Consider the following 24512-nt stretch of genomic DNA (forward strand, 5'->3'; position numbering starts at 1 on the left):
GACCACTATATCGTATCACACTTCAAAGGCCATGCATTTGCAATCCAAGAACAGGAGATTGCAACTAAATACCTCAACAATAGAGACAGTGAAGCACTTGGAGTTCCAAGATGCAACTGTAAATGTAGATTATGTCATGTGATTAGCGGCTGTCCAAAAATGTCATCAAGGTACTACTTCCCTATGTGACATGACATTGTCACAAAAACAATATACAATGCCATACAGAAAAAAAGACTATCCTGAAATAAATATAAAGAATCTTTCTGTTATTGAATAAGAACACAAATACCAGCACAAGGAATACAGTAGAGGTCAGCTGTCCTACTGATGTGATTATCCCTTTGAAAATCTAAGAGAAACATAACTATGGACAACTGCTTCAAAACCTCCAGAATACAAATTTACATTTATACCAATAATAATTGGAGCACATGGTTTTGTAAGTAAATGTCAAACTTTTAGTCTGGATAAGCTTGGATTATCAGAAAAAGAAATAAACCAACTGATTCACACATTACAAATACAATTGGGAAGCAGAACAGTAAAATTATGCAAGATGTTTTTCAGGTTTAAAGTATGACATTGCTTTCATTATCTACATTGCTAAGATGGAGCTTTGTATCTTTGTTAGAAACCAGCTCCTTCAGGCTAAACAAACTGGATGTTATCTGGAAGTAAACCCTAATGCGGTATTTTTTCCATGCAGCAGTAAAATCAGTCTTTTTGTATGGATCAACAGCCTGGATGCTTTCCAAAACACTGGAATCCAAACTAGATGGAACTTACACCTGAATGTTAAGAGCATTTTTAAACATATCTTGGAGAACTTATCCCTCCAAAAAATAGCTGTATGGAGATGACCTGTCTGTTTCAACCATTATAAGGGACAGGCACTTGCACATTGTGGGACATTTCTGGCAAGCGAAACAAGAGCAGGCAAGTAACCTGCTGCTATAGATGCCAAAGCAAGCCATACTCAAGAAGTTTGTCCAAACACAACATAAATAGATCAACTCACCAGGGACACTTAATGCCTCCCCAAAGGCCCCCTTCAGCTAATGTAGGGCTGAGATGGATGGTGTGTGCAGGTAAAAAATGTCCAAGCAAGCTTGACTAGATAAAGCAAAAAGACTGATTTTCAGCAGAACCACAAGTTCCTACAATTTGTGCAAAGGAACACTCTATAACATTTATTAGTTTTTGAATGGTAATTATTTTATCAAAACTAGAAGAATGGAAAATAAAGTTAACTCATCAGGATTCAAGCTCAAAAATAAGTGCAAAGAATGTTCTCTAATGCTTTACCAATTCTGAAAATCCTGTCTTTGCAATTATTATACATAATATTGTCATTTATTTCACAAATGATAATTCAGTTCACCAATTTCAATACTCAGAATAATCTAGTAGTAGTAGTTGTAGTAGCAGCATCACCAATGGTTGTAATAATAAGTAGTGGTAGTAGTAATTATGAATGTTATCAACAACTCTGCCAATCTCTCGCTCTGTTAGCACCTCAAACAAAATGTTTTGCAGTATTCGGTTATTGTTTTTTACAATCTAAGTTCAGATCTTACCAGGATCAACTATATTACCTTTCATCTTTCTGGGACAGATAAATAAAGTATCAGTCAAGTACTGGGGTCAATATAATTGGCTTTCCCTTTTCACACAAATTTCTGGTCTTGTATTAGTTATTATAACTATATATGAGGAAGGTGGGCGACAGAATTCAGTGATGAGCAATATGCCTTCAGATATTTAGTTACATCCCCTAAGTTTCTTAGTTTAAATTCTGTTGAGCTAGATTTTAGCTCTGCATATTTTGTGGATTCAGTAAGACAAGGAGTACAAGTTATGAAATAGTGTTAATATGATCAATTTCATTCTCCTCCATATTAATTACTAAAAGAAGAATATTATTAAATAAGTTCAATAGATTGCACCTTGCAATATTTAGGCATGTCTGATTACATACTGAATTCAAATTCCACCAGGACCATCTTGATAAAATCGGTATCATTTATGTACTAATATCAATATAATTGAGCCTCACCTTCTCCATAAAATATGAGGCCTTGGCTGGTTATAAATTATCATTAAACAATCTGTTTTATATTCTTTATCTTTTTGAAAAAGAGAGAACAAAGAGAGTTTCTTATGACTAAAAGAGAGTCCCGGAAGGTTATTTTTGAGGTATGAATATCTTAGCACCTAACTAGACTCCAGGTGAAACAATGAAGGAGTTTCAATGAGATTGCAGGCAAATCACCCTTAAATTACATTATAAAGTAAAAGGGTGGAGACCCCCTTTGGTCATGAATGACCATGGGATTGCACCTAGAAAGTTCCTCTCCAAGGTACAAGTCCAGCCAAGGTTGTTTATGGAAGACCAGCAGTCACCCATGCATACCAGCCTCCCCTCACTACGCCACCTGTGTTATCCAAGGGAAAGGCAAAGGCCAATACAGCTTGGCACTAGTGATGACCCAACTCATTTCTATAGCTGAGTGAACTGGAAAAATGTGAGATAAAGTGTCTTGCTCAAAAACACAACACACAGTCTGGTCTGGGAATCGAACTCACTACCTCATGATTCTGAGCCATGTGCCTTCAAAAATGGAAAGACATATTCCTAGATATGTAATACTTAAGAGAAGGTTTGGATGATTATAGCTGGAATGACATTGATCTTGGGTATGCTGGATCAGGTCTGACCTAGGTCTATATAAACAATCAGATTGCAGGTCCCCAATATTCAACCACTTATTTAATACTGGTCCTCTTTCTCTGGTTCCATAAGAAGTATCTGCTTCCCTTAACTTGATGATTTCAGACTAACTTCCTCTCTATCAATTTATTTCAATAATCCTTCCACTCTTGTAAATCTATTTGCAAAACCCAGTCTCAGCAATTTTGGTACCCCTTTCTTCTGTTGGCATGAAAATCTATAGAATAACCACCTTTCATATATCCTCCTTATCAGTCACAGACCTTCAATAATTCAAATTAAATATTAACTGCAAGAATCTCATTCAGTTATGTGTAAATGACAAAACTAAAATATATCTTGATGCTTTGTTCCACCTAAGATTGCAGTTTGAGTCAGTGTTGTGGAGTTAGAACTAGAAGTGATTATTGGGTCACTAGAATCAGTAAAAATATACTGACTCTGACTCCAACTAAATGTAAAATGTAATATAATGCTTTAAAGTTTCCAGTTTCACAGATTTAAGGCTCATATGAAGAAAGATTTTGTAGAAGCAATTCCATGTGCAAGAACAAGCTATTAGTAAATTTGGGGTTTGGATTTTTGATTTAAGCTGATATGCGGGTACAATAAAATAAGAGTTAAACAGGCATGGTTGCATGGTAAGAAGTTTGCTTCGCAACCACATGGTTCCTGATTCAATCCCATTGCATGGCACTTTGGGCAAGTAATATAATATACTTGCTTCTACTAGAGTCCTGAGCAGATCAAAGCCTTGTGAGTGGATTTGGTAGATGAGAACTGAAAGAACCCCATTACATTGTGACTTTGTGTTTGTCTCCCAACACAGCTTGATAACTGGTGTTGGTTTATTTACATCCTAGTAATATAGCAGTGGAGCAAAAAGCAACTGATAGAGTAAGTGCCCAGCTCAAAAATAAATACTAGGGTCAATTTATTTAACTAAAACACTTCAAGACAGTGGCTCAGCAGTAGTCCAAAGACTAAAACAAATAAAAGATGCAGAAAAGGTAAATTATGTTTTCAATTCCTGGTTAAAGCAGTTTTATGACCTCTACAAGAGTCATTCTTATATCACTGATGCAAAACCAGCCTTGTACTTAATTAAAAAGAAGTCAATAATGAAAAGTTATAGAGACTTTATTATTTTAAAGATTTTAACATTTTTAGAATTAATTCATTAAGTTTTTGCAATAACCACTCGGAAGATATTTAAAGATATTTTGTCCATAATTATAAGAAATCTAAAACTTGTTTGTCCAGATTTGTAAGAAATTTAAAGCTTGTATGACTGCTAGCAAAGTCCTTGAAGAGTTCAGACAGTTTCGTTAGAGTTAATTAAAAGATTCTAAAAATGCTTTACAGCAACGATAACACTGGTCATATACAGGGTAAAACTCAGCTTGTGTATCCTGAAAAATACAAGAGAACATGACAATAAGTTTTTTTCTAGCTGAACTAAAAGCATACCCCCCCCCCCATATTTTAAAATAAGAACAGACAAAAAACTGAGATGCCAGCACCTTGATGTACTCCAGAAGACTCGTACTTCTCAATAGAAGTGTTAAGCTAACTGAAGAAGAAGACTGGCCTGCAAGAGTCCTGTGCCAGTACCACATATAAAAGCACTCATGCTGGTGCCACATAAAAACACCCAATACATTATGTAAAGTGGCTGGCGTTAGGAAGGCATCCAGCTGTAGAAACCATGCCAAATCAGACTGGAGCCTGGTGCAGTTTTCCAGCTTACCAACTCTGGTCGAACCATCCAACCCATTCCAACATGGATAATGGATATTAAGTGATAATGATGATTTTACATTAAATTGGAAACATTTTTTCACTTATCACCATTAGCTAGTGGTTTGCAAAATTATTTTTGTCATATTTGCCTAAAAACAGGAATGTCTATGTGGTCAAAAAGTTTTGCATCACAACCACATAGTTCTGTGATTATTTCCCCCACGGTAAGTCATTTTGACCAACATCAACTCAGTGAAATGGGATATATACCACACAAGTGCAACAAATCCCAGCAGAATGTGTGGGAAGAGGGTCAAAAGCATGATTCATATTGTTAGAGCTTGAAGTCTTGCACAGAAAGAATACAAACATAGACATGATAAGGTTGCCCAAAGCCTTCACTGGTTACTATGCAGAAAGTATGGATATGAGGTAATGGGTGCTTGGTATCAACATACATTGGAAAAGGTAATGGACGAAAAGGAGAAGGCAAAAATCCTCTGGGACTTTGACTTCCAGACAGACAAGGTATTAGAGCACCAAAGGCCGAATATAGTAACCTTTAGGAGGGACAAATAAGGGTACCTAATAATTGATGTGGCAGTGCCAGGACATCAACATATGAAAGAAAAAAATTGATAAATATGGAGACCTAAGAATTGTGATCGCCAAGATATGGTAGCTACATGAATCAAACATAGAGGTTGTCCCTGTTATCATTGGAGCTTTGGGTTCAATACCACTCAACCTGAAGAAACATTTGGAAACTTTAGAAATACCCTACAATCTAGGTGTGTTGCATAAATTGGCATTATTTGGAATTGCATGCATATTGTGTAAAGTACTGTTACTGACTCTGAGGTCCTTGTGACTTGACAGACAGTACAAACTCTTGGCAGACAGTATCTTCAACCAACATCACAATATTGGATACTGTGCAATGTCTTAAATAATAATAATGATAATAATAATAATAATAATAAAAGTAATAATAATAATGCATTCAGAAAAGCTTACAAAATATGGATCTGGAATAATGACGACTTTCTGTGGATCCCATTTTCCTAAAAGTTCTACTTTTGCTTTCTGTTTGTTGCTGCCACAAACCATGGACAGATCTCTGAAGAAAGTAAAATGAAAATAATTTACATAAAGATTTTCAATGAATTACAGGAACAAGAGCAGTATTAAGTTCAATTGAAAAAGTATCTATGTATATATGCATACATACGTGTGTATCCATTATATGTGTGTGTGTATATGTATTTCTGTTGTGACCGTGTAAAATGTGTACAAGTTTATACAGAACTGTAGATGTTTGTAAGGGTGATAAATTACACTGTGTAACAAACATTTTTTTTTTGTCTTTGGTCAGTAAGGGTTATTTCCTATTTGTTTCTATTAAGAAATCAAAGGAAATGGCTACTATTCCTTTCAAACTTTGCTTTTGTGATCTGGACATCAATGTTTTGAAACTGACCTATTTTCCATTACACTTCAGACAGATTCAATGATGAATTACTGAAGCAGAAATATTATAGCAAATATTCTGCTCAATTTGCTTGTCAGTTGCTTGACCTTAACCACTTGAGCATGACCCTTAGTGGCTGACAATTTATGCATCTCTGATGATAAGCAGCAGTAGTAAAGGAGTATCATAGCCATGTGTTAAGAGGAATTCTTTAGGGTCTGAGTTAAATGTAACAAAAGCAAAGTCTGAAGGAAATATTAGCTGTGTTTCATATTTTCTAGGGGTAAGCAAATAAGAAATAACAGTTGCTATCAAAGGACAAAAATCTGGTTGTGGGCATGGCTGTGTGGTTAGGGAGCTTGCTTCCGAGCTACATGGTTTCGGGTTCAGTCCCACTGCGTGGACTTTGGGTAGGTGTCTTCCACTATAGCCCCGAGCCGACCAGAGCTTTGTGATTGAATTCGGTAGGCGGAAGTTACTGTCGTGTGTGTATGTGTGCGTATAGCTGCTCAGTGCCTCTCCGAAAGAGAGAGAGAGTGTTATATAGTATTAAGTCATAGAGTAAATCGTCCACTTGAATAAGAAGTGATTCTAATGCAGACAAACTGGTAGTATCTATTCCAAAAGCTTAATCCTTTAGTTACCATATTTTTGTTGAAACACTCAGACATTGTTTTAATTAACTTTAAAAATAATGAAGAAATTAGTAAAATAACTTTATCATTAAGTTGGTGTTTGGAACATAAATTAACATGAAAATTTGGAGTATGAAATTTGGATGGATGGACAATAAAATACAAACATACCAGCAAAATACAACCTGCTATAATTTGGTCAATTCAGATATTTGACACATACATGTATGTATATACCTTTATATTTTACCTTTTAGTTGTTTCAGTCATTTGACTGTGGCCATGCTGGGGCACTACTTTGAAAGGTTTTAGTTGAACAAGTTGACTCTAGGATTTATTTTGCTTATTCTATCAGTCTTTTTGCCAAACCATTAAGTTACGAGGAAGTAAGTACACCAATACCAGTTGTCAAGGTGAGGGACTAACACAGACATATACAATGGGCTTCTTTCAGTTTCCGTCTAGTAAATCCATTCACAAGCCTTTGATCAGCACAAGACACTTGCCCAAGGTGCCATGTAGTGGGACTGAACCTGAAACCACTTGTTTGGGAAGCAAGCTTCTTACCACACAACCATGCCTGTACATGTGTGTGTGTGTGTGTATATATATGTTATAAAGAGAGATTTCTCTTTGATGATACTAACGGAATCACATTACTGCTGTTTGCCTAATGGGAGATATTTTTCAATTGACAGCAAAGGAACCAATTTTGTTGGTTGTAAAGTGGTTCATAAATTACCTTTACAATTTGAAAAATTCAGAAAAAAATGAAAAATAACAATAACTTAGTAGAGTTTATTGGAAAACAGGCAAACAAATTTTAGTCAGAAACATCAGAACACTTCCATGTGGGTCCACTCGTTGCATACAACACATCTAGATGATGCTCAATTTCTATTGTAAAGATAATTTATGAACACCCTGTGTGTGTGTGTTTAAATGTGTTTGTGTGAGACAGAGGGAGAGGAGATAGGGAGAGAGATGCATAGATAAACAGATATATCTACTGACATATATACATATACATTTATTTTGTTTCAAGAATTTATAACTTTAAAAATACATACTGCATATTTTGTTCATCCATTCCAAAGATATAGTCATACGTTTTGAAATCACTTTTAGTAATCTGCATTTTAAAAATTAAAAGCAAAAATTACAACAATGATCATTAATTTCATTTTTGTCAAAGCATATAAAAATATTACTATAGCACTTGGTGAAAGAAACAGGTATACAAATTACTATCAAGTGAATTTTATAACAATAATTAGAAACATCACGAAAGCATATGATAACAGTGCCAAAATAAAACAAAAAAACTATATCAGTTACTGAGTGATGGAAATCTCAGAGTCCACTATAAGCAGCATCAACTGTAATAAGCTATTAAACTTTTTGATAACACTTCACTTGAAATTGAAACCACATCTGGTTCTATGATACAAACTTCCTGTTTAACAGTGATCTAAGTTGTAAAAAAAAAGTCCTTCTATCATATTTTCCTATTAATTCATGCTCAAACAATCAGCTTAATAATGATAAAATTATTTAATTAAATTCTTCATGATTTTCAAAATCTATCGAAACAAACAATGTATATCAACTGATAAACAGCTATAAAAGGGTTAATGTCTATATAAGACAAAGGCAGTGAAGTAGTAGATATGGTAGAGTACAAAATTTAGGCATTACAACAACATTCTTAGCTCCAATTTCACTAAGTCACTCTGGTTACACTAGAATAATTCCTTTGGACATACTATCAATAATATAGTCTTCCTCACTCTAAATTAGTGGAATTGTGCCAATAATATTTAGAAAGCATGTGAGATGGAATATGTTTAGGATAAAAATAATTCATGAAATATCCTTGAGATTATAAGAGAAATGGTTATATTAATCTAATATGAATTATTCTACAATATCTGAATTAGAATTCATGAAAAGGGCAGATTTAGCAATGACAGTGAAGTATAAGCAATTGAATGCTTAGCATTATATTAATACTATGTGTCAGCTGCTTCATGTTTCGTAATCAGAGTTAGTCATCCATAGTGATTTTGAAAATGAATTGGAGAAAGAGAAACAAGTAATGTGATATAGATGGTTTTTCTGAAGACATTAGTAGCATAACAGAGATGAGATGGGGTGAGCAACTGGGAATCAAAACCAGGTTATGGATTGATTTGGCTGACTTGGAAATTCCTTTCCATGATATAGTAATCAATTGTCTTTATCTAATTTAAATAAAGTAATGATATTGCAAGCATGAAAATATACCTTGAGAATAAGTGCTTAGCTTTAGTTCCATTACACTAAATGAACAAGCAAAAGATTTTCTGGATAGCATACCGTTTGATTGCAATTAACATCTCCAAATAATCCAACATCCATTCCCAACAACTATATAAAGTAAATGACTGTAGAATAAAGAGAGCTGCCCAGAAACATAATAAAACACTAGCATCACATTTAAATTCCTGACATTAATAAGAGACAATGTATTACATAATGTAGAAGCAGATTCAAGAGGAAGATTTAAGGTTAGATTTGAGAACATGAGACCACATGGGAAATTATACAAAATCAACACATGTACCAATCTGTTCTACAGAAAAAGTGTTTAACCTGTTACAAGTAAAAATGGGAAATGATGGTAATAATAGTTTTTTTTTTGTCCACATTTCCATGCAAGCATGGGTTAGACATTTATATTATCAAGGCATTGTTTTATAGGTGGAAGACCTTCTTGTTGCTAAATGTTACCTGTTTTTCAAATAAGAGATCACTCATTTCATATGTCTTCAAAGTGCAGAATGATCAGAAGGTTTGTTAAGAGGAGAAGTGTCAACTGTAATTTTGCTCAAAGTGATTGACTTTTGCTTGACAAGCATATCCAACACACATATACATATTACCTATACATACATACATATGTATGTATGGGCAGTGTATGAGTGTGTATATATGTGTGTGTATATATATCTACATATACAAAGATGTGTGTGTGTGATGGGCTTCTTTCAGTTTCCTTCTACCAAATCTATTCATAATGCTTCGGTAGAAGGCACTTGCTCAGTGTGCCACTCAATAAGATTGAACCTGAAACCATGTAGTTACAAAGCAAAACTACTGAACCTCACAGCCACAACTATGACTATGAAGATGAATAAAACAAAAATATTCAAAAGCAGAATTAATTTTAAGATTAGACGCAACAACACAATATAATATATATATACAATATACTCACTTGTCTTACAGTATGTCTAAAATTTATGGCGTTTTCTTTCAAAACTTTCAAGGCTCTTTCATCAGGCTGTTTTCCAATGTGCCAATCCCCAATGGCTGCACTATCAACTTCCCACTGTATAATTGGTAAAAAGCAAAAAATTCTATCAATATTTTTTCATACAAACATCTAACCAACAAATCAATGATAGTTGTTTCACAAAACAGTAAAAAAAATTTGCTACAGCTTTGAGTTTTGTTGTACATGTTATACAATATTCTGTTCTGAATAATCTTGTATCTTTTATCTGCTTCAGTCTTTAGACTGTGGCCATACTGTGGCAGTGCCTTGAAGAACTTTTTTTTGGTTGAATGAATCGACCCCAGTACTTCTTTTTCTCATAGCCTGTTACTTGTTTGATCAGTCTCTTTGCTGAATCACTAAGTTATGGGGATGCAAACAAACCAATACCAGTTGTCAAGTGGTGGTGGGAGGGGACAAATACAGACACAAAGACACATACACACACACATATATGATGGGTTCTTTCAGTTTCTACCTATCAAATCCACTGACATAGCTTTGGTCAACCCAAGGTTATAGAAGAAGATACTTACTCAAGATGCCATGCAATGGGACTGAACTCGGAACCATATGGTTGGCAAGAAAGCTTCATACTACACAGCCACCCCTTTGTCTGTTATAATGTTTGTTTATTTTTTTTTTTTTCGAATAATGGGGAATAAGAAGTATTGGGGAAAAAGTAAAGGCATCATCATCATCATCATTGTTTAACGTCTGTTTTCCATGCTAGCATGGGTTGGACGGTTCAACTGGGGTCTGGGAAGCCAGAAGGCTGCGCCAGGCCCAGTCTGATCTGGCAGTGTTTCTACAGCTGGATGCCCTTCCTAATGCCAACCACTCCGTGAGTGTAGTGGGTGCTTTTTACGTGCCACCGGCACTATAACAAACAGAGTAGTGACATCAACATTATCATTGTTTTAACATCCACTTTCCCAAGCTTGCATGGGTCGGATGGATTTTGTTGAACCAGATTTTCTACGGCTTGATGCCCTTCCTGTCACCAACTCACACCTGTTTCCAAGTAAAGTAATACTCCCCATGACCAGACATGTTTACAGCAAAGATTGGAAATGAAAGAACACTACTTGCTTGACGGTAACACACATTTACAACTACTATGCAATGTCAAAGCAGAGACAGCAACAAGTGATGCAAACAGGAAAAATAGAACTCAAAATATGAGTATATGTTTTGATAAGTGCCACCACACGAAACACCCAGCCCTTGAGTCACTCTGTTGCTTCTGCTAAATATCAAATAAAGAAATATATATATATATACTCACATCTTTGTCTATATATCTACCTTCTCTATAATGTTGCCACTTGATTTGAAAATTTTTGTATTAATGGAAAACCTCTATAATTGGCTGATGAGTACTCAGCATCTTAAATCTGTTGTAATACTTACAACATTTAATGAAATGATGTAGTACGAAATGATCGTACCAAATTACCGAAGTCATTCTTGTTGCTTATTTTGATTATAATCACCCCACGGATTTTTATGGATAACACCATACAAAATTCTGGTGCATCTAAATTAAGTACCATATTCATTTGAATCTAAATTTTTGCTGAACTTAAATAAATATATATATATATATATATATATACACATATATATTATATAAAATCCGTTTTGTCTGTGTGTATATGTCTTTTAGGATCTTGGGCATCCTCCATTTGATTGCGCTGAAATTTGATATGTAGATGCCGACGGTATCCTGGCGTGTATAAGTCTTGAAAAAATTACAAAAATCAATAAAGCATTCTTTAGAATAGAAAAAAGTCTATCTTTATTTCTTCTTTTGCTGGTGTCTCAAATTTTGGTTAAGTCAGTGTTTCTCAAAGGGGAGGCCTATGGGACGGTCGGACAAATTGTTTTAAGAAAATTTGGTTTAAATGTTTGACAACTCAGCACCATATATTGGATGTGGGGGCATTTTGCTCGTATATATATATATATGAGGGGCTTCTTTCAGTTACCAACCACCAAATTTACTCACAAGGCTTTGGTCAGCCTGGGGATATAACAGAAGACACATGCTTAAGGTTCCACACAGTGGGACTGGATCCAGAACCATGTGGTTGGGAAGGAAATTTTGTACCACACAGCTATGCCTGACCTGGAAATATTTTCAGACACATTTTTAGTTTATACTTTACTTGAAAATTATATTGCCAACTTTAATACTAAATATTCCTTTACCAAATCTACTGGATGTTGTACCAGGTATGTTGCTGTTTATCCACGGAACAGCTCTGACTAACTGAATTTCATGTTACATCTATAACAATCTTTTCTCTTCGCATTATCAGGAACTACAGTATTCAATATGCTTTATATTAGACGGTAGGATACGATTTGAGGTAGATAATTTGACTGCTATTTCTAGCAGATTGAGCCACCCCATAGATATTCACTCATATCTGAGAGGATGATGAACTGATAAGATAGTTTATAGTACACCACTCAACTATCAAATGTCTACATCTACCTTGCTGTAAAATGATACAACCATGAGGAGCTAAAGCTATAAAACTCATTGCTGATTGTAGTGGGTGACTTGTAGAACAAACAAGTGTTACATCGCTGAATCAAGTTTTATAGAAAGTAAAACAATGACTACCACTAGGCTTACTTATGAATGAGAAGGCAAAATTCCTACCCCGACTAGCCTCCGTGCCGATGGCACGTAAAAAGCACCATCCAACCGTGGTCATTGCCAGCCTCGCCTGGCCTCCATGCCAGTGGCACGTAAAAAGCACCATACAATCGTGGCCGTTTGCCAGCCTTGTCTGGCACTTGTGTCAGTGGCACATAAAAAGCACCCACTACACTCTCGGAGTGGTTGGCATTAGGAAGGGCATCTAGCCGTAGAAACATTGCCAGATCAGACTGGGCCTGGTGCAAGCCTTCTGGCTTCCCAGACCCCAGTTGAACCGTCCAACCCATGCTAAACGAACGATGATACTTTGATACCGTAATGGTCCCACTACTAGAAAAACATAGTGGAAGACAACTCAGGAGTAAGTCAATGCAAATGTTCTGAGAACTGAAGAAGATCATCATCATCGTTTAACGTCTGCTTTCCATGCTAGCATGGGTTGGACGATTTGACTGAGGACTGGTGAACCAGATGGCTGCACCAGGCTCCTTCATGTGCATGAATTTGTTTTGAGTGGATAAAGTGTTGCACAGTACTGAATTCATTTTTCAGTGCAATCAGCTATAACTCTAGAGGCAAAGCAGAGGTTATTGCACTTCAGGTTTTTTATAAAAAAAGATGAGACACAATCACTCACACACATCCATACATACAATACACACACACACAAACATACATTCACTGGTACATATATATTATATATATATATATATGAGTGGCTGTGTGGTAAGTAGCTTGCTTACCAACCACATGGCTCCGGGTTCAGTCCCACTGCATGGCATTTTACGCAAGTGTCTTCTGCTATAGCCCCTGGCCGACCAATGCCTTGTGAGTGGATTTGGTAGACGGAAACTGAAAGAAGCCGGTCGTATATATGTATATATGTATATATATATATATATATATATATATATATATATATATATATTTATATATGTGTGTGTGTGTCTGTGTTTGTCCCCCTAGCATTGCTTGACAACCGATGCTGATGTGTTTACGTCCCCGTCACTTAGCAGTTCGGCAAAAAGAGGCCGATAGAATAAGTACTGGGCTTACAAAGAATAAGTCCCGGGGTTGATTTGCTCGTCTAAAGGTGGTGCTCCAGCATGGCCGCAGTCAAATGACTGAAGCAAGTAAAAGAGATATATAATATATATATATATATATATATATATATATATATATATATACAGATGACTGGCCTCCACTCATAAGTCTTTGGGTAGCCTTTAACTGCATTAGAAAACACTTAACAAACATGACATGCAGTGGAACTGAGCCCAAAATTACATGGTTGGAAAGCAAACGTCCTAACTACACAGCTATGCTTACACATTAATTTACAATTACACATTTGGGATTTGACAAAGAAATTAATTAAAAGTAAGAAAAACATACAGAAAGCAAAAATAACTTTAATAAGCAAATTAGAACTTTGGTGCCCCAGCATGGTTGCAGTCTAATGACTGAAACATGAAAGAGATAAAAAGATAAAAAACATAACATTGTAGGCAGAATATAAATGTATTATAATTAGTCAAGCAGAAAGAGAAAGGCAAAGAGATTATGATCTGAGAACTATAAGCATAAAGTAGTATTCAGTTCACAGGGAAGAGAGGTGGGCGAATAATAAATACTACAACTATATACAGAATGAAATACATAGAATTTGTTGGGATTTGAATAACAAGGAGCAAGTTGTGGAGAGAAATATGAAATTGTAAGAGATTTATACTGATTTATTGCCATCTCATGCAGAAATAATAAAATTCATAACAACTAACCATGTTATGTTGATTCTTTTCTTTCAGTAGATGCTCGAAAATGGCATGTGCCATTGGAGAACGGCAAATATTACCTAAAATAAAATGATAAACAATTGTAGCATGGAAGATGTTTATAAGCCATTTAAGAACACACACACAGAAAAAAAAAAACAAAAAAAACCGTTAGATTCACTTTAACATTTAAATTTAATTTGTGTCAAAATATTTTTGTTGCTTTGAAACTGTGACCTGTTCACTTACGAAACTTTGTGGATACTTTTTGTAGTGGTAGTTGTTTTGTTGAAACAAAAAGTGTTGCTATAAAGATTTTGTCAATTAAGAAACCATGATACATGGATTGCTGCAACAGAACAGTCCATCAACATACAGATTTATCATGTGGTTCAAAGGCTTGCAATAAACTATATTCTGCTAAAGACATCCAAGAGGCATGGTGGTGGTGATGGTGTAAAACTGGATAATGCTAAGTCTACCACACAAAACAGATGCAGTCTAACTGCCAGATCTTTTCGGTTTGAACGGCAGTTTTTAATATAATTTCTAGGTAACTAAAAAATTTTAAACTTCGTATACTGGTAGAATGTGTTTATAAAACATCTCATTCTCTTAGCTTTATTGAGAAAATTCTATAGTTTGTAAGATATTTGTGGGTTTTTTTCTTCAATTTCTGCAATTTCAACCAATCAAATATGTCCATTGAATTAAAAAACATTCTGTGCCATATGAATATGTCCCTCGTTTAAGAAACAGATTGGGTTTATTTACATTTATGAAGAAAAAAAGATACCCTTCCCCCTAACCTAACCCTAAAACAGATTGAAATGCAATAGATTGATACTAGTGTCATAATTGTGGGTGACAATTTCATGACACCACTAGAAAAAACTGCCGTTCAAACTGAAAAGATCCTAACAGCCTTCCACATAAGTTTTGTCAACTCAAACTCATGCATAACCTTCTTTCTAATTTCTAAAAGTAAATGTAACATCTGCTGTTCTGATATTTCTAAAATACTAATTGTTTCCTATCTAATCTTGCTGAGCTTTATATAAATTTCACTAAAACTTTATCAATTTTAAAATTTTGTACATTAGCTAATAATTTTGTATAATTTCTCTCTTTTGAGCCTTTTTTAAACTTTTTGTCTCACACCAAGGGATATGCTTCAATTGATCTATATAGCAAATAGAAACCAAATTTATCTGCAATCACATCCTTTTATCTCAAAAAAGATACACCATGTCAGGGGAAAATACAGGCAAATCACATCTAGAATACATTTGACCATATATCTATTATATCAATACTGAACAGGGGCTAAACATCAACTACCTCAGTCATTCAAATAAAAAAATTGTGTGTAACTTGAATAACTGAGAAACCCAATGTAACACTTTCAACATCTAAAGAATCATACAACTTTTTAAATTCTTATATCTTTAATCACTTTAGTTCATACTATCTTCAGTTTCTGGTATTTCTATTGACAATAAATTCTACCTATCTGTACCATTTCTGCAATCATCCATTGTAAAACTCTTGATCCATTTTTGTTCTTACAGAGATGAAGTGTATCTATATGATTTCAAAGACTTTTCTCTCTAGCATCTTCATCTGTCAGGACACACTGTAAAATACTATATGTTAATCATTATCATGACAAAGAACACTCTAAACAACAGACTCACTTTTCTTGGAGTTAAATTTACCTCACTTGTTATTGATAATCTCTTATTCTTTCTTACTACATTGTTCATCTAATCTAATATACTGCCTTTACTTTTGCTGGGCAGTATGGAAGCTCAGTTTTCTCTAGAGTTATTTTACTAAGTTGTTTGTTTTACCAATATTTTGCCCTCGTTCTGGTTTGGATCTCAATTTCAAATATAAATTCTAACAGTATTTTGTCCTGTATGAATGTAGAGTTGTCTGATATGCTATAAAAAATTCTTCATCTCTGCACTATTCACGTAACAACAGCTAATGCTATAAAGACATAATTCAGCATCCAAGCCTTACTTTTTGACAGCAGATAAATGTATTTTACTTTGACCTATCGATACAAAATTCTTATGACTAAATGAAGATCCTTGAAACCTGTGGTGAAAAAAAATCTAGATATTGTCACCAATATGGACAGACACTAGAAAATACTCTTACAATACTTAATAGGACTAGCATATTTTTCATGATATGTAATAGACAAAAGTCAGTTAATTTCATTAATTTACTGGTATTTTATCAATTGTGATTGGATGAAAAGAAAAGCTAACTTTAGAAGGATTTTGAACTGAGAAAGATAAAATTAAATACTGTAATATCTTTAATCTGGGGCTGAATCTGGTCGCTGTTCTATCTTATTTTCTATGCCACACAATCAATCCTCCTCCTCCTCATCCTCCTGTGTACTGCAGCCATTAAAGACTACTGACATCATGTACCAGCAAGACACTACTCTGCAAAGGACAGAACTCTTGTTTCAACTGAGTGGAATGGAACAACGTTAAATAAAATGCAACCATGTCTCCCTCAGATCATACACTACTGTGTTAATGAATTAAGGACACATTGGATAATATAGTTCTAAATACATGCACTGCATGAGAAATATAAGATGGAATTTTCAAGGGGAAGAAATCTTTCGGCATAGATCATGAGCAGAATTGACATTAAGCTTAACAACATTAAATGAATACCCAAGAATATGTCTGATCAAGGAATTGAACCCATATCCTTACAATCATGAGTCCAATAGTTTAAGCACTAAGCCATGTAAGTGGTTATATATTCCCATAAAATAATAAAAGCTAAGGTCAGTTCCAACAACATGTAAGTTTGTAATTCATGCTGCTCATGCATGTTTTTTGAAGAAGCAATGCGACAAACCTTCTCATGCAGAATAACAGACTAATTGTGTTCATTTATTAATTGAGATTGTCAAGGCAAAGGCATTACTACCTAAATCAAGTGTAGACTTGATATGATTTGTAAAGACAGTCAATACTGAAATGCTGCTGAAAATGCTTAATACTGTAATGAGATGAATAGAAAACAAAAGAAAACATTGTAAAGAAATTAATTAAATAATATATTAGGCAAGTGTGTTATGATACCTAACATCGTTGATTGAATACACTGAGTGAATGTAAACAACATAAAGTGCTTCAAAATGTTCATTGCTTTTAATCAATTGGAGTAGGGGAACAGTACTAATGACATTTGTAGGTACTTTTAAATGTGAACAATTAGAATATAATAATTAATCTAAAAGCAATTCAATGTTAATTAATATTAAAAAAACATGACTGATATAAATTAAGGAATAATCTATCCTATGCAAGAGCCTCTATGAGGTCATATGAGATTCAAGAAATAGAAACTAAATCTTCCTCAAACCACACTCTACTATCTTAATAAAGGAAGAACACATTAGATAATGTAGTACTAGATGCACTATATTTGGAATATAAGACAGAATAATAGTCATAGCCAGAAAGCCTTTGGTCACAGAGGTCTTGCTCAGTCAGAGAGTTGATCTTAACTGCAACACTAACAGAAATATTAGATATACAATATGATATAAAATATAGGCATTAAGCATGGCTGTGTGGTAAGAAGCTTGCTTCCCAACCATATGTTTCTAGGTTCAGTCCCACTGTGCGGCCTCTTGGGCAAGTGTCTTCCACTTGCCCAAAATTTTATGAGTATATCTGATAGACAGAAAATGAAAGAAGCCATCACATGTATATATATGTGTGTCTTTGTGTCTATGTGTGACCCCCACCACTACTTGACAACAGGTTCTGGTGTGTCTACATCCCTGTAATCTAGCAGCTCAGCAAAAGAAATCAACAGAATAAGTACCAGGCTGAAAAAAAAAGTCCTGGGGTTAGGGGTTGATTCATTCAACTAAAAATTCTTCAAAGTGGTGCCCCAGCATGGCTGCAGTCTAATGACTGAAACAAGTAAAATATATTATATCTATTGAATGGATTCTACTTCCATTATATCCCCAGCCACTCTTGTATAATGCAAGAAGCCATGCATCTCCTCTACAGCAAGAAACCTGTTCTGGCCTCTTCTTTCATACTTCAACTGTTCATCACCTAGCATAAAGTTGCTTTCATCTACACTGTAGTTTCACTCATTCCAAGGTGGAAAGCTTCACTGATTCTGATTTCACAATAAAACAACAACAAAAAAAACAACGAAAAAACAAAAAAAAAAGTATGAGTACCCAGCATGGAAGGTTGTTCAATTGTAGAAATCATGCTAAAGCATACATTAGAGCAGAATACAGTCCTCCAACTAAGTTGGTCTTGTCAAACTGTTCAACCCATGTCAGTATGAGAGCAATGAACATTTTGAAGCACTTTATGTTGTTTACATTCACTCAGTGTATTCAATCAATTATGCTAGGTATCATAACACACTTGCCTAATATATTATTTAATTAATTTCTTTACAATGTTTTCTATTCATCCCATTACAATAAATGATGATGACGTTGATGTAAAAAATTATCACTTTTTTGTTAAAATTAATTAGTCAGAATAGGACAGAGAATGGCCATGACCTATGTAGGTCATAGGCATATCCCATTCTCCACTGCACCAATCTCTTGCATAATTTAATTTTCAGCTTAATTACCTTCTCTAGCTGAACTACACCGCAGGCAGTAAATTCCAGATTTTCTTCTATTATAGCCCCAGGCCAACCAAAATCTTGAGAATGTGTTTGGTAGATGGAAGATAAAAGAAACCCATTGTGTGTATGTGTGTGTATGTGTGCGTGTGTGTGTGCATGTGTGTACCTTTTTCTTGACAGCATGTAACAATTGTAAACATACAAGTGATGTTTATCTTCCATGAAAAACATCTGATTATGAAGAAATATTACTTTGCTTGGGAAAAGGTAAGGGTTGGTGACAGGGAGAGCATGGAGAAGCACACATTAAATGATGGTGATGGTAATGCATGAGTGTTGAAGAGAAGTTCCTGGAAGCAACTCTGGGGCACTGACCAGGGAAGATTGCCCTCCCTCCTTCATGCTGTCACTGATCTTTTGCTAATCCCAAATAGCCTTAAAAATGGGGCAAAGAAGACTCATTTTGCAAGCAGTGTGGAGCAACTCTTTTCCCAACAAAATACATTTTGACTGAATATCTTAGGGCACTACAAGTAGAGACATGATAAAGTCATTGCAGAAATCTCTAAGTGGACTGGTCTACAAAGAGTTAAGACACTTTTTCCCAGAGGAGACAACAGTAACATTACTCAGACCAGACATATTTCTGCTCTTCAGGAGCACAAAAACTATCATCCCGGGAGGACAGACTTGATATTTCCCATAAGCTAAAGGAATCCAAATAGCAGAACTTTGTTGATGAGTCCTTGTCAAGGGATGGCACACAGCTTCATTTCTTATGGAAGTCAGTTACCAAAGCATTTTAGCAAGGTTAGTGAACTATTCACTACAGATGATAGGCTTGGAATCCCAGACATCTGAAGAAATCCACCAAGGAGTTGAGCAGGACAGCTGAAAGAAGTTCCAGTTGGCTATGATTGGTAAGAGACTACAAGTGGAACCCTTCAGTGAACAAAGACTATTTTAGTCCTTGCTGCCCCACTCAGGTGAAGCATACAGGCTAAGGGGTAAAACGTTTGTGGTTCTGAGATACCGCTGACAGCATGGAAGAGTTTCCAGAATTGCAACAGATTTAGAAGAGCTTGCAAAAACTCTGAGTAGCTCCTGCAGTTTCACGATGGGGCAAAGCATCTCTGATGACACTTATCAAGTTCGACTGATTGATGATGTACTTAGTGTTGGATAGCTGTTTTTTTTTTCCTTTCTTTACATATAATTATGTTTTCTTCTGTTTTGGATTTATATTTTAATGCAGAATATCTATGTAATTAAGTATGCTGAATCAACAAATTCATTTAATTTTACTTACATATAAATAAATATTTGCCAAAACCTACTTTCATTATGGTAAATATAAAAAAACAAACACAAGTTGCGGGTGATCCATGTGTGTGTTTTCACTTCACTAATTAACAATCGCTGACAATAGCGGCTGCTTCCGATTTTTTTAAAGCAGGGCAGGAATTCATAGCTTGCAGTTAAACTGTGTTTATTGTTAGTGACGATCGCTGAGTAATTTTAATTTTTTTTTTTTTTTGTAAAGTTTGACTTGCAAAAGAACACAGAAAGTACAGCAGCTGTAACGACCAATTGCAGCCAATTTAATGCTATCACTCTAATACCAAATGATTCACACTGAATCATTAGATGTTGGATTAAACAGAGTACTGAACTTAATTTAATATACACATACACATAGGCACAGGAGTGGCTGTGTGGTAAGTAGCTTGCTTACCAACCACATGGTTCTGGGTTCAGTCCCATTGCGTGGCATCTTGGGCAAGTGTCTTCTGCTATAGCCCCAGGCCGACCAACGCCTTGTGAGTGGATTTGGTAGACGGAAACTGAAAGAAGCCTGTCGTATATATGTATATATATATGTATATGTGTGTGTTTGTGTGTCTGTGTTTGTCCCCCTAGCATTGCTTGATAACCGATGCTGGTGTGTTTACGTCCCCGTCACTTAGCGGTTCGGCAAAAGAGACCGATAGAATAAGCACTGGGCTTACAAAGAATAAGTCCCGGGGTCGATTTGCTCGACTAAAGGCGGTGCTCCAGCATAGCCACAGTCAAAATGACTGAAACAAGTAAAAGAGTATACTAATAACATATTTTAATAGCAAGCTAAAATATATAAAACACAAACATACACATTAGCGAAGATGTAGATTACGATGTTGTTAGAATACAGAACAAATATTGAGAAAATTTAGGTACTACTTAAGAAGAGTGGTCCCGGTGCGCGCACTCGTGCATCCGCTCTAGCTAGTCGTAACTAGTCGATCCTTTGTGTTTTTGTATTTTATTTACTTTGTTTAGAAAAAATTGCCTTATTATTTACTTTGTGTTTTATTTACTTTGCTAGGTAGTCGTTGTAGGATCGACTAGTCACGACTAGCTAGAGCGGATGCGCGCACCGGGACCACTCTTCTTAAGTAGTACCGAAAATTTATAAGTTTACATATAGCGTACGCCAAATAAATCGAAAAGTATTCAGTCATGTAAGGATTGAAGAGTGTGGGCAAATTGACATGTCTAGTGATGGCTTTAAACCTCTTAAACAGCAAAGGAAAAAAAAAAGTATTATATGAATGCAAACTATATTTAGTTGTCTGGGGAGAGTCGTTCTCTTTTAGTGCCTTATTATTTAACACACTCACCGGTAAAATTTCCATTTATTTCTTATTTTTATTTTCTAAAATTTTCGTTATTAATAATCTTACAAGAGGTGACGTGCTGCCAAATTCAATAGAGCACCGGAAAAACAAAATGCTTCGCAATATTTGTTCCAACTCTTTACGTTCTGAGATCAACTTAGCCTTTCATCCTTTCGGGGTCGATAAATTAAGTACCAGTTACGCACTGGGGTCGATGTAATCGACTTAATACCTATGTCTGTCCTTGTTTGTCCCTTCTGTGTTTAGCCCCTTGTGGGTAGTAAAGAAATAGATAAAATAAAGCATAAGTACTGAAGTCATTGGTATCGACTGACTCCCCCTCAAAAATTGTTGGCTAGGTGCCTAAATGAGAAATCGTAAACAATCTTAGACAATTAGTTGATTAGTTCGTTTTTTTTTTCTTCTTCTTTATTATTATTATTATTAACAACCAATTTGCCTGCATTTAAAAATAAATTTCACGTGAACAGTCAAAAATTTATTATAATAAACTTTTGACACACTGGGGCACTTTGTCGAGAGCCGTTTGTACGCAATATTCCGTACTAATTGTATTTATGACAAGGTGCCCAATTTAGGAAAGATTGACTAAGACACACGACACTATATGTGAGTGTGCATGTCTGAAGGAGTGTGTATGTCTCTGTCTATATATGACTATTATAAATGAGTATAAAATAATTAATAACAAGCAAAATACCAACTGCACAATATTTCATTACAAACCTAAGCAAACGAACAAGACTTTCTTCTTCTCTCCGTCCATGGTGAAGTATAGATATAGAGTGCTCTCCCTTGTGAAATAGAGTGTGGCAGCCGGTTGCAATATCAGTTTGCGTGTGTTTGTTTTTGATCTCTAACGGTGAATGATGTTGTTTAGCGCCATATCAGACCTATTCCGGTTACGCCAGCTGTAACTGTCCAGTATTTTGTATATCCAGAACTAGGTCATCCAACTTGCCTCTTTTAAAAGACAGTAGGAGGTGATATGAGGAAGATTTGGCCACTGTTCCCGGCAGGCCGAAAAAAACGTAGCGGCTCTCTTGTTGACGAGCGTCGCCTTGGAAGTGACAATTCACCGTTAAAGTTTTTAAACATTCATTTGATTATCATTTCAAACTGAAATTTTCTTGGGGAGCAGAATCACTAGCTTATTTTAGGTAATTGGTGCCGTCCTAAAAGACACACCAGTATCACCATATCAATGATCGTTTTCGATTTTACTTCTTTATGTTTGGTACTTTATCAATCTAGAAATATCGAAAGGTAAAGTTTACTCTGTTGGGATCTAAATCGACATGGAAACCGATTTGTAGTCACACGACCTGCAGAAATAGCAACTAAATTTCCCTTAAATCATACCAAGCTGTTTTAAAATCCCACACATTCTATAGTGTAGATCATGTGGTGGAATGCTAAAACTAGAATGCCTTTGATCTTACATCCGCTTGACATAGGCAGGGATTGTCGGAATTGTTAGAGTGTAGAACAAAATACATAGCAGTATTTATCCTGGTTCTGTGCACTTTAGTTGATTTAGCAAGGGAGCATGTTCTTGTGTAGACCTCCCCACAATTCTTTTCAAGTAAGTTTCACGTCAAGCTAAGTGAAATTGTTGTCGGAGCCAGTGCTGGTGACATGTAGAAGGCACTCATGGCAGTGAAATGTAAAAGCAAAAACAGACTGAGGCCAGGGGCAGTTCTCTGGCTTACGAGTTCCAGTCAAACATCCAACCCATGCCACCATGGGAAACGGACATTGAATGATGATGAAGATAATAATGATAAACTTCCTTCGTACAATCGTCACATTTAGTGCAACAACCCTGATGTGCAAACGGTGTTATATGAAAATATGTCCGTTATAATGAAAACAGTTCTAGTATAACACTAATTTTTATAATAAAGACTGTCTCAGTATAACAATGTTTTTAATAACAGACTGTCCAAATATAGGTGTCTGGCTCAATGAAGACAACTCCAGTGTAACACTATCTTTTATGATAAAGACTCTTCCAAAATAACATTAGTCAAAGAGGAATAAAGTGAATTTCAGAAGGCATAGTTTGCATTACAGTTGAGTGGTATCTTAAGCTGGACTGGTTGCAACACCTAAGGTACCCAGGCTCTGAGGTACCTGCACTATCCAGGAATCATGATCTGGAGTTGGCTTGTGTCTTACCCTTTAAAGAATTAAGGGCCAAAACATTTCTTACAGTTTCTTTTTACCACTGTCTAATTTAATAATAAAACTTTCCCTTAGTAAAAGCTCATTTTATACATATATGTTTATCAATTTGCTTCTTTCTGGCTATACACAATATATTTTAAGGTAACTGGAAATGTGGTACTCACATCTCTGCATGGTAATCAAATCTATGTTATAAATGTAGTTTACTGAAAGTTTCATTGTGATTTTACTACAGAAATTTTTAGTTCAAATGACAGATTAAGGGGTAAATGTATTTATAAATCTTGTAAGTTTAGACACTTTCTAGTGTCCATATAAAGTATTTAAAGGGGAAAATGAATAAATAGTTTTAAATTCAGTACTACAAAATATTTATATTACATTACTGCAGCTTAAGCAGTGTTTTAATCAACCTCACATGACTTGCTTTCAGTTAGACTGAACCAGTGAAATTTATGTTTAGATTATAGTTCCCACACAATGCCAGTGATAAAGTATAAATTCATACTTTTACATATTTCCGAAAGTTATATCGTACAAAGAACATAGCCATGCTATGAAGTGAATTTTAACATTCAAACGAAAAATGTAGCTGTGAGATGACAGGAAGAAACATATGATTTCTAATTAAGTG

The 24512-nt window shown here is 35.2% G+C and overlaps 1 protein-coding gene across 1 annotated transcript; it reads right to left on the reverse strand.

Moving 5' to 3' along the window:
* Positions 1–3934: 3934 nt before the first annotated feature.
* LOC115213969 (low molecular weight phosphotyrosine protein phosphatase) lies at positions 3935–23492 on the reverse strand. Its single transcript, XM_029782974.2, has 6 exons — positions 22415–23492; positions 14361–14434; positions 9843–9956; positions 7654–7715; positions 5495–5597; positions 3935–4146 (listed from the first exon to the last, which is right to left on the reverse strand). The coding sequence occupies exons 1-6, from the start codon at positions 22452–22454 to the stop codon at positions 4069–4071; spliced, it is 471 nt and encodes a 156-aa protein (XP_029638834.1). The 5' UTR covers positions 22455–23492; the 3' UTR covers positions 3935–4068.
* Between the last annotated feature and the right edge of the window lie 1020 nt (positions 23493–24512).

The sequence above is a fragment of the Octopus sinensis genome, linkage group LG7, assembly GCF_006345805.1.
Source record: "Octopus sinensis linkage group LG7, ASM634580v1, whole genome shotgun sequence".
Taxonomy (NCBI): domain Eukaryota; kingdom Metazoa; phylum Mollusca; class Cephalopoda; order Octopoda; family Octopodidae; genus Octopus; species Octopus sinensis.

Bases quoted from the DNA above. Each gene is read 5' to 3' on its own strand.
- LOC115213969 (XM_029782974.2), bottom strand. From the start codon at position 22,454: ATGGACGGAGAGAAGAAGAAAGTCTTGTTCGTTTGCTTAG. The intron at 14,435-22,414 runs GTTTGTAATGAA...ATTTTATTTTAG, and splicing joins AGTCTTGTTCGTTTGCTTAG to GTAATATTTGCCGTTCTCCA. The intron at 9,957-14,360 runs GTTAGTTGTTAT...CCAATTATACAG, and splicing joins AAAAGAATCAACATAACATG to TGGGAAGTTGATAGTGCAGC.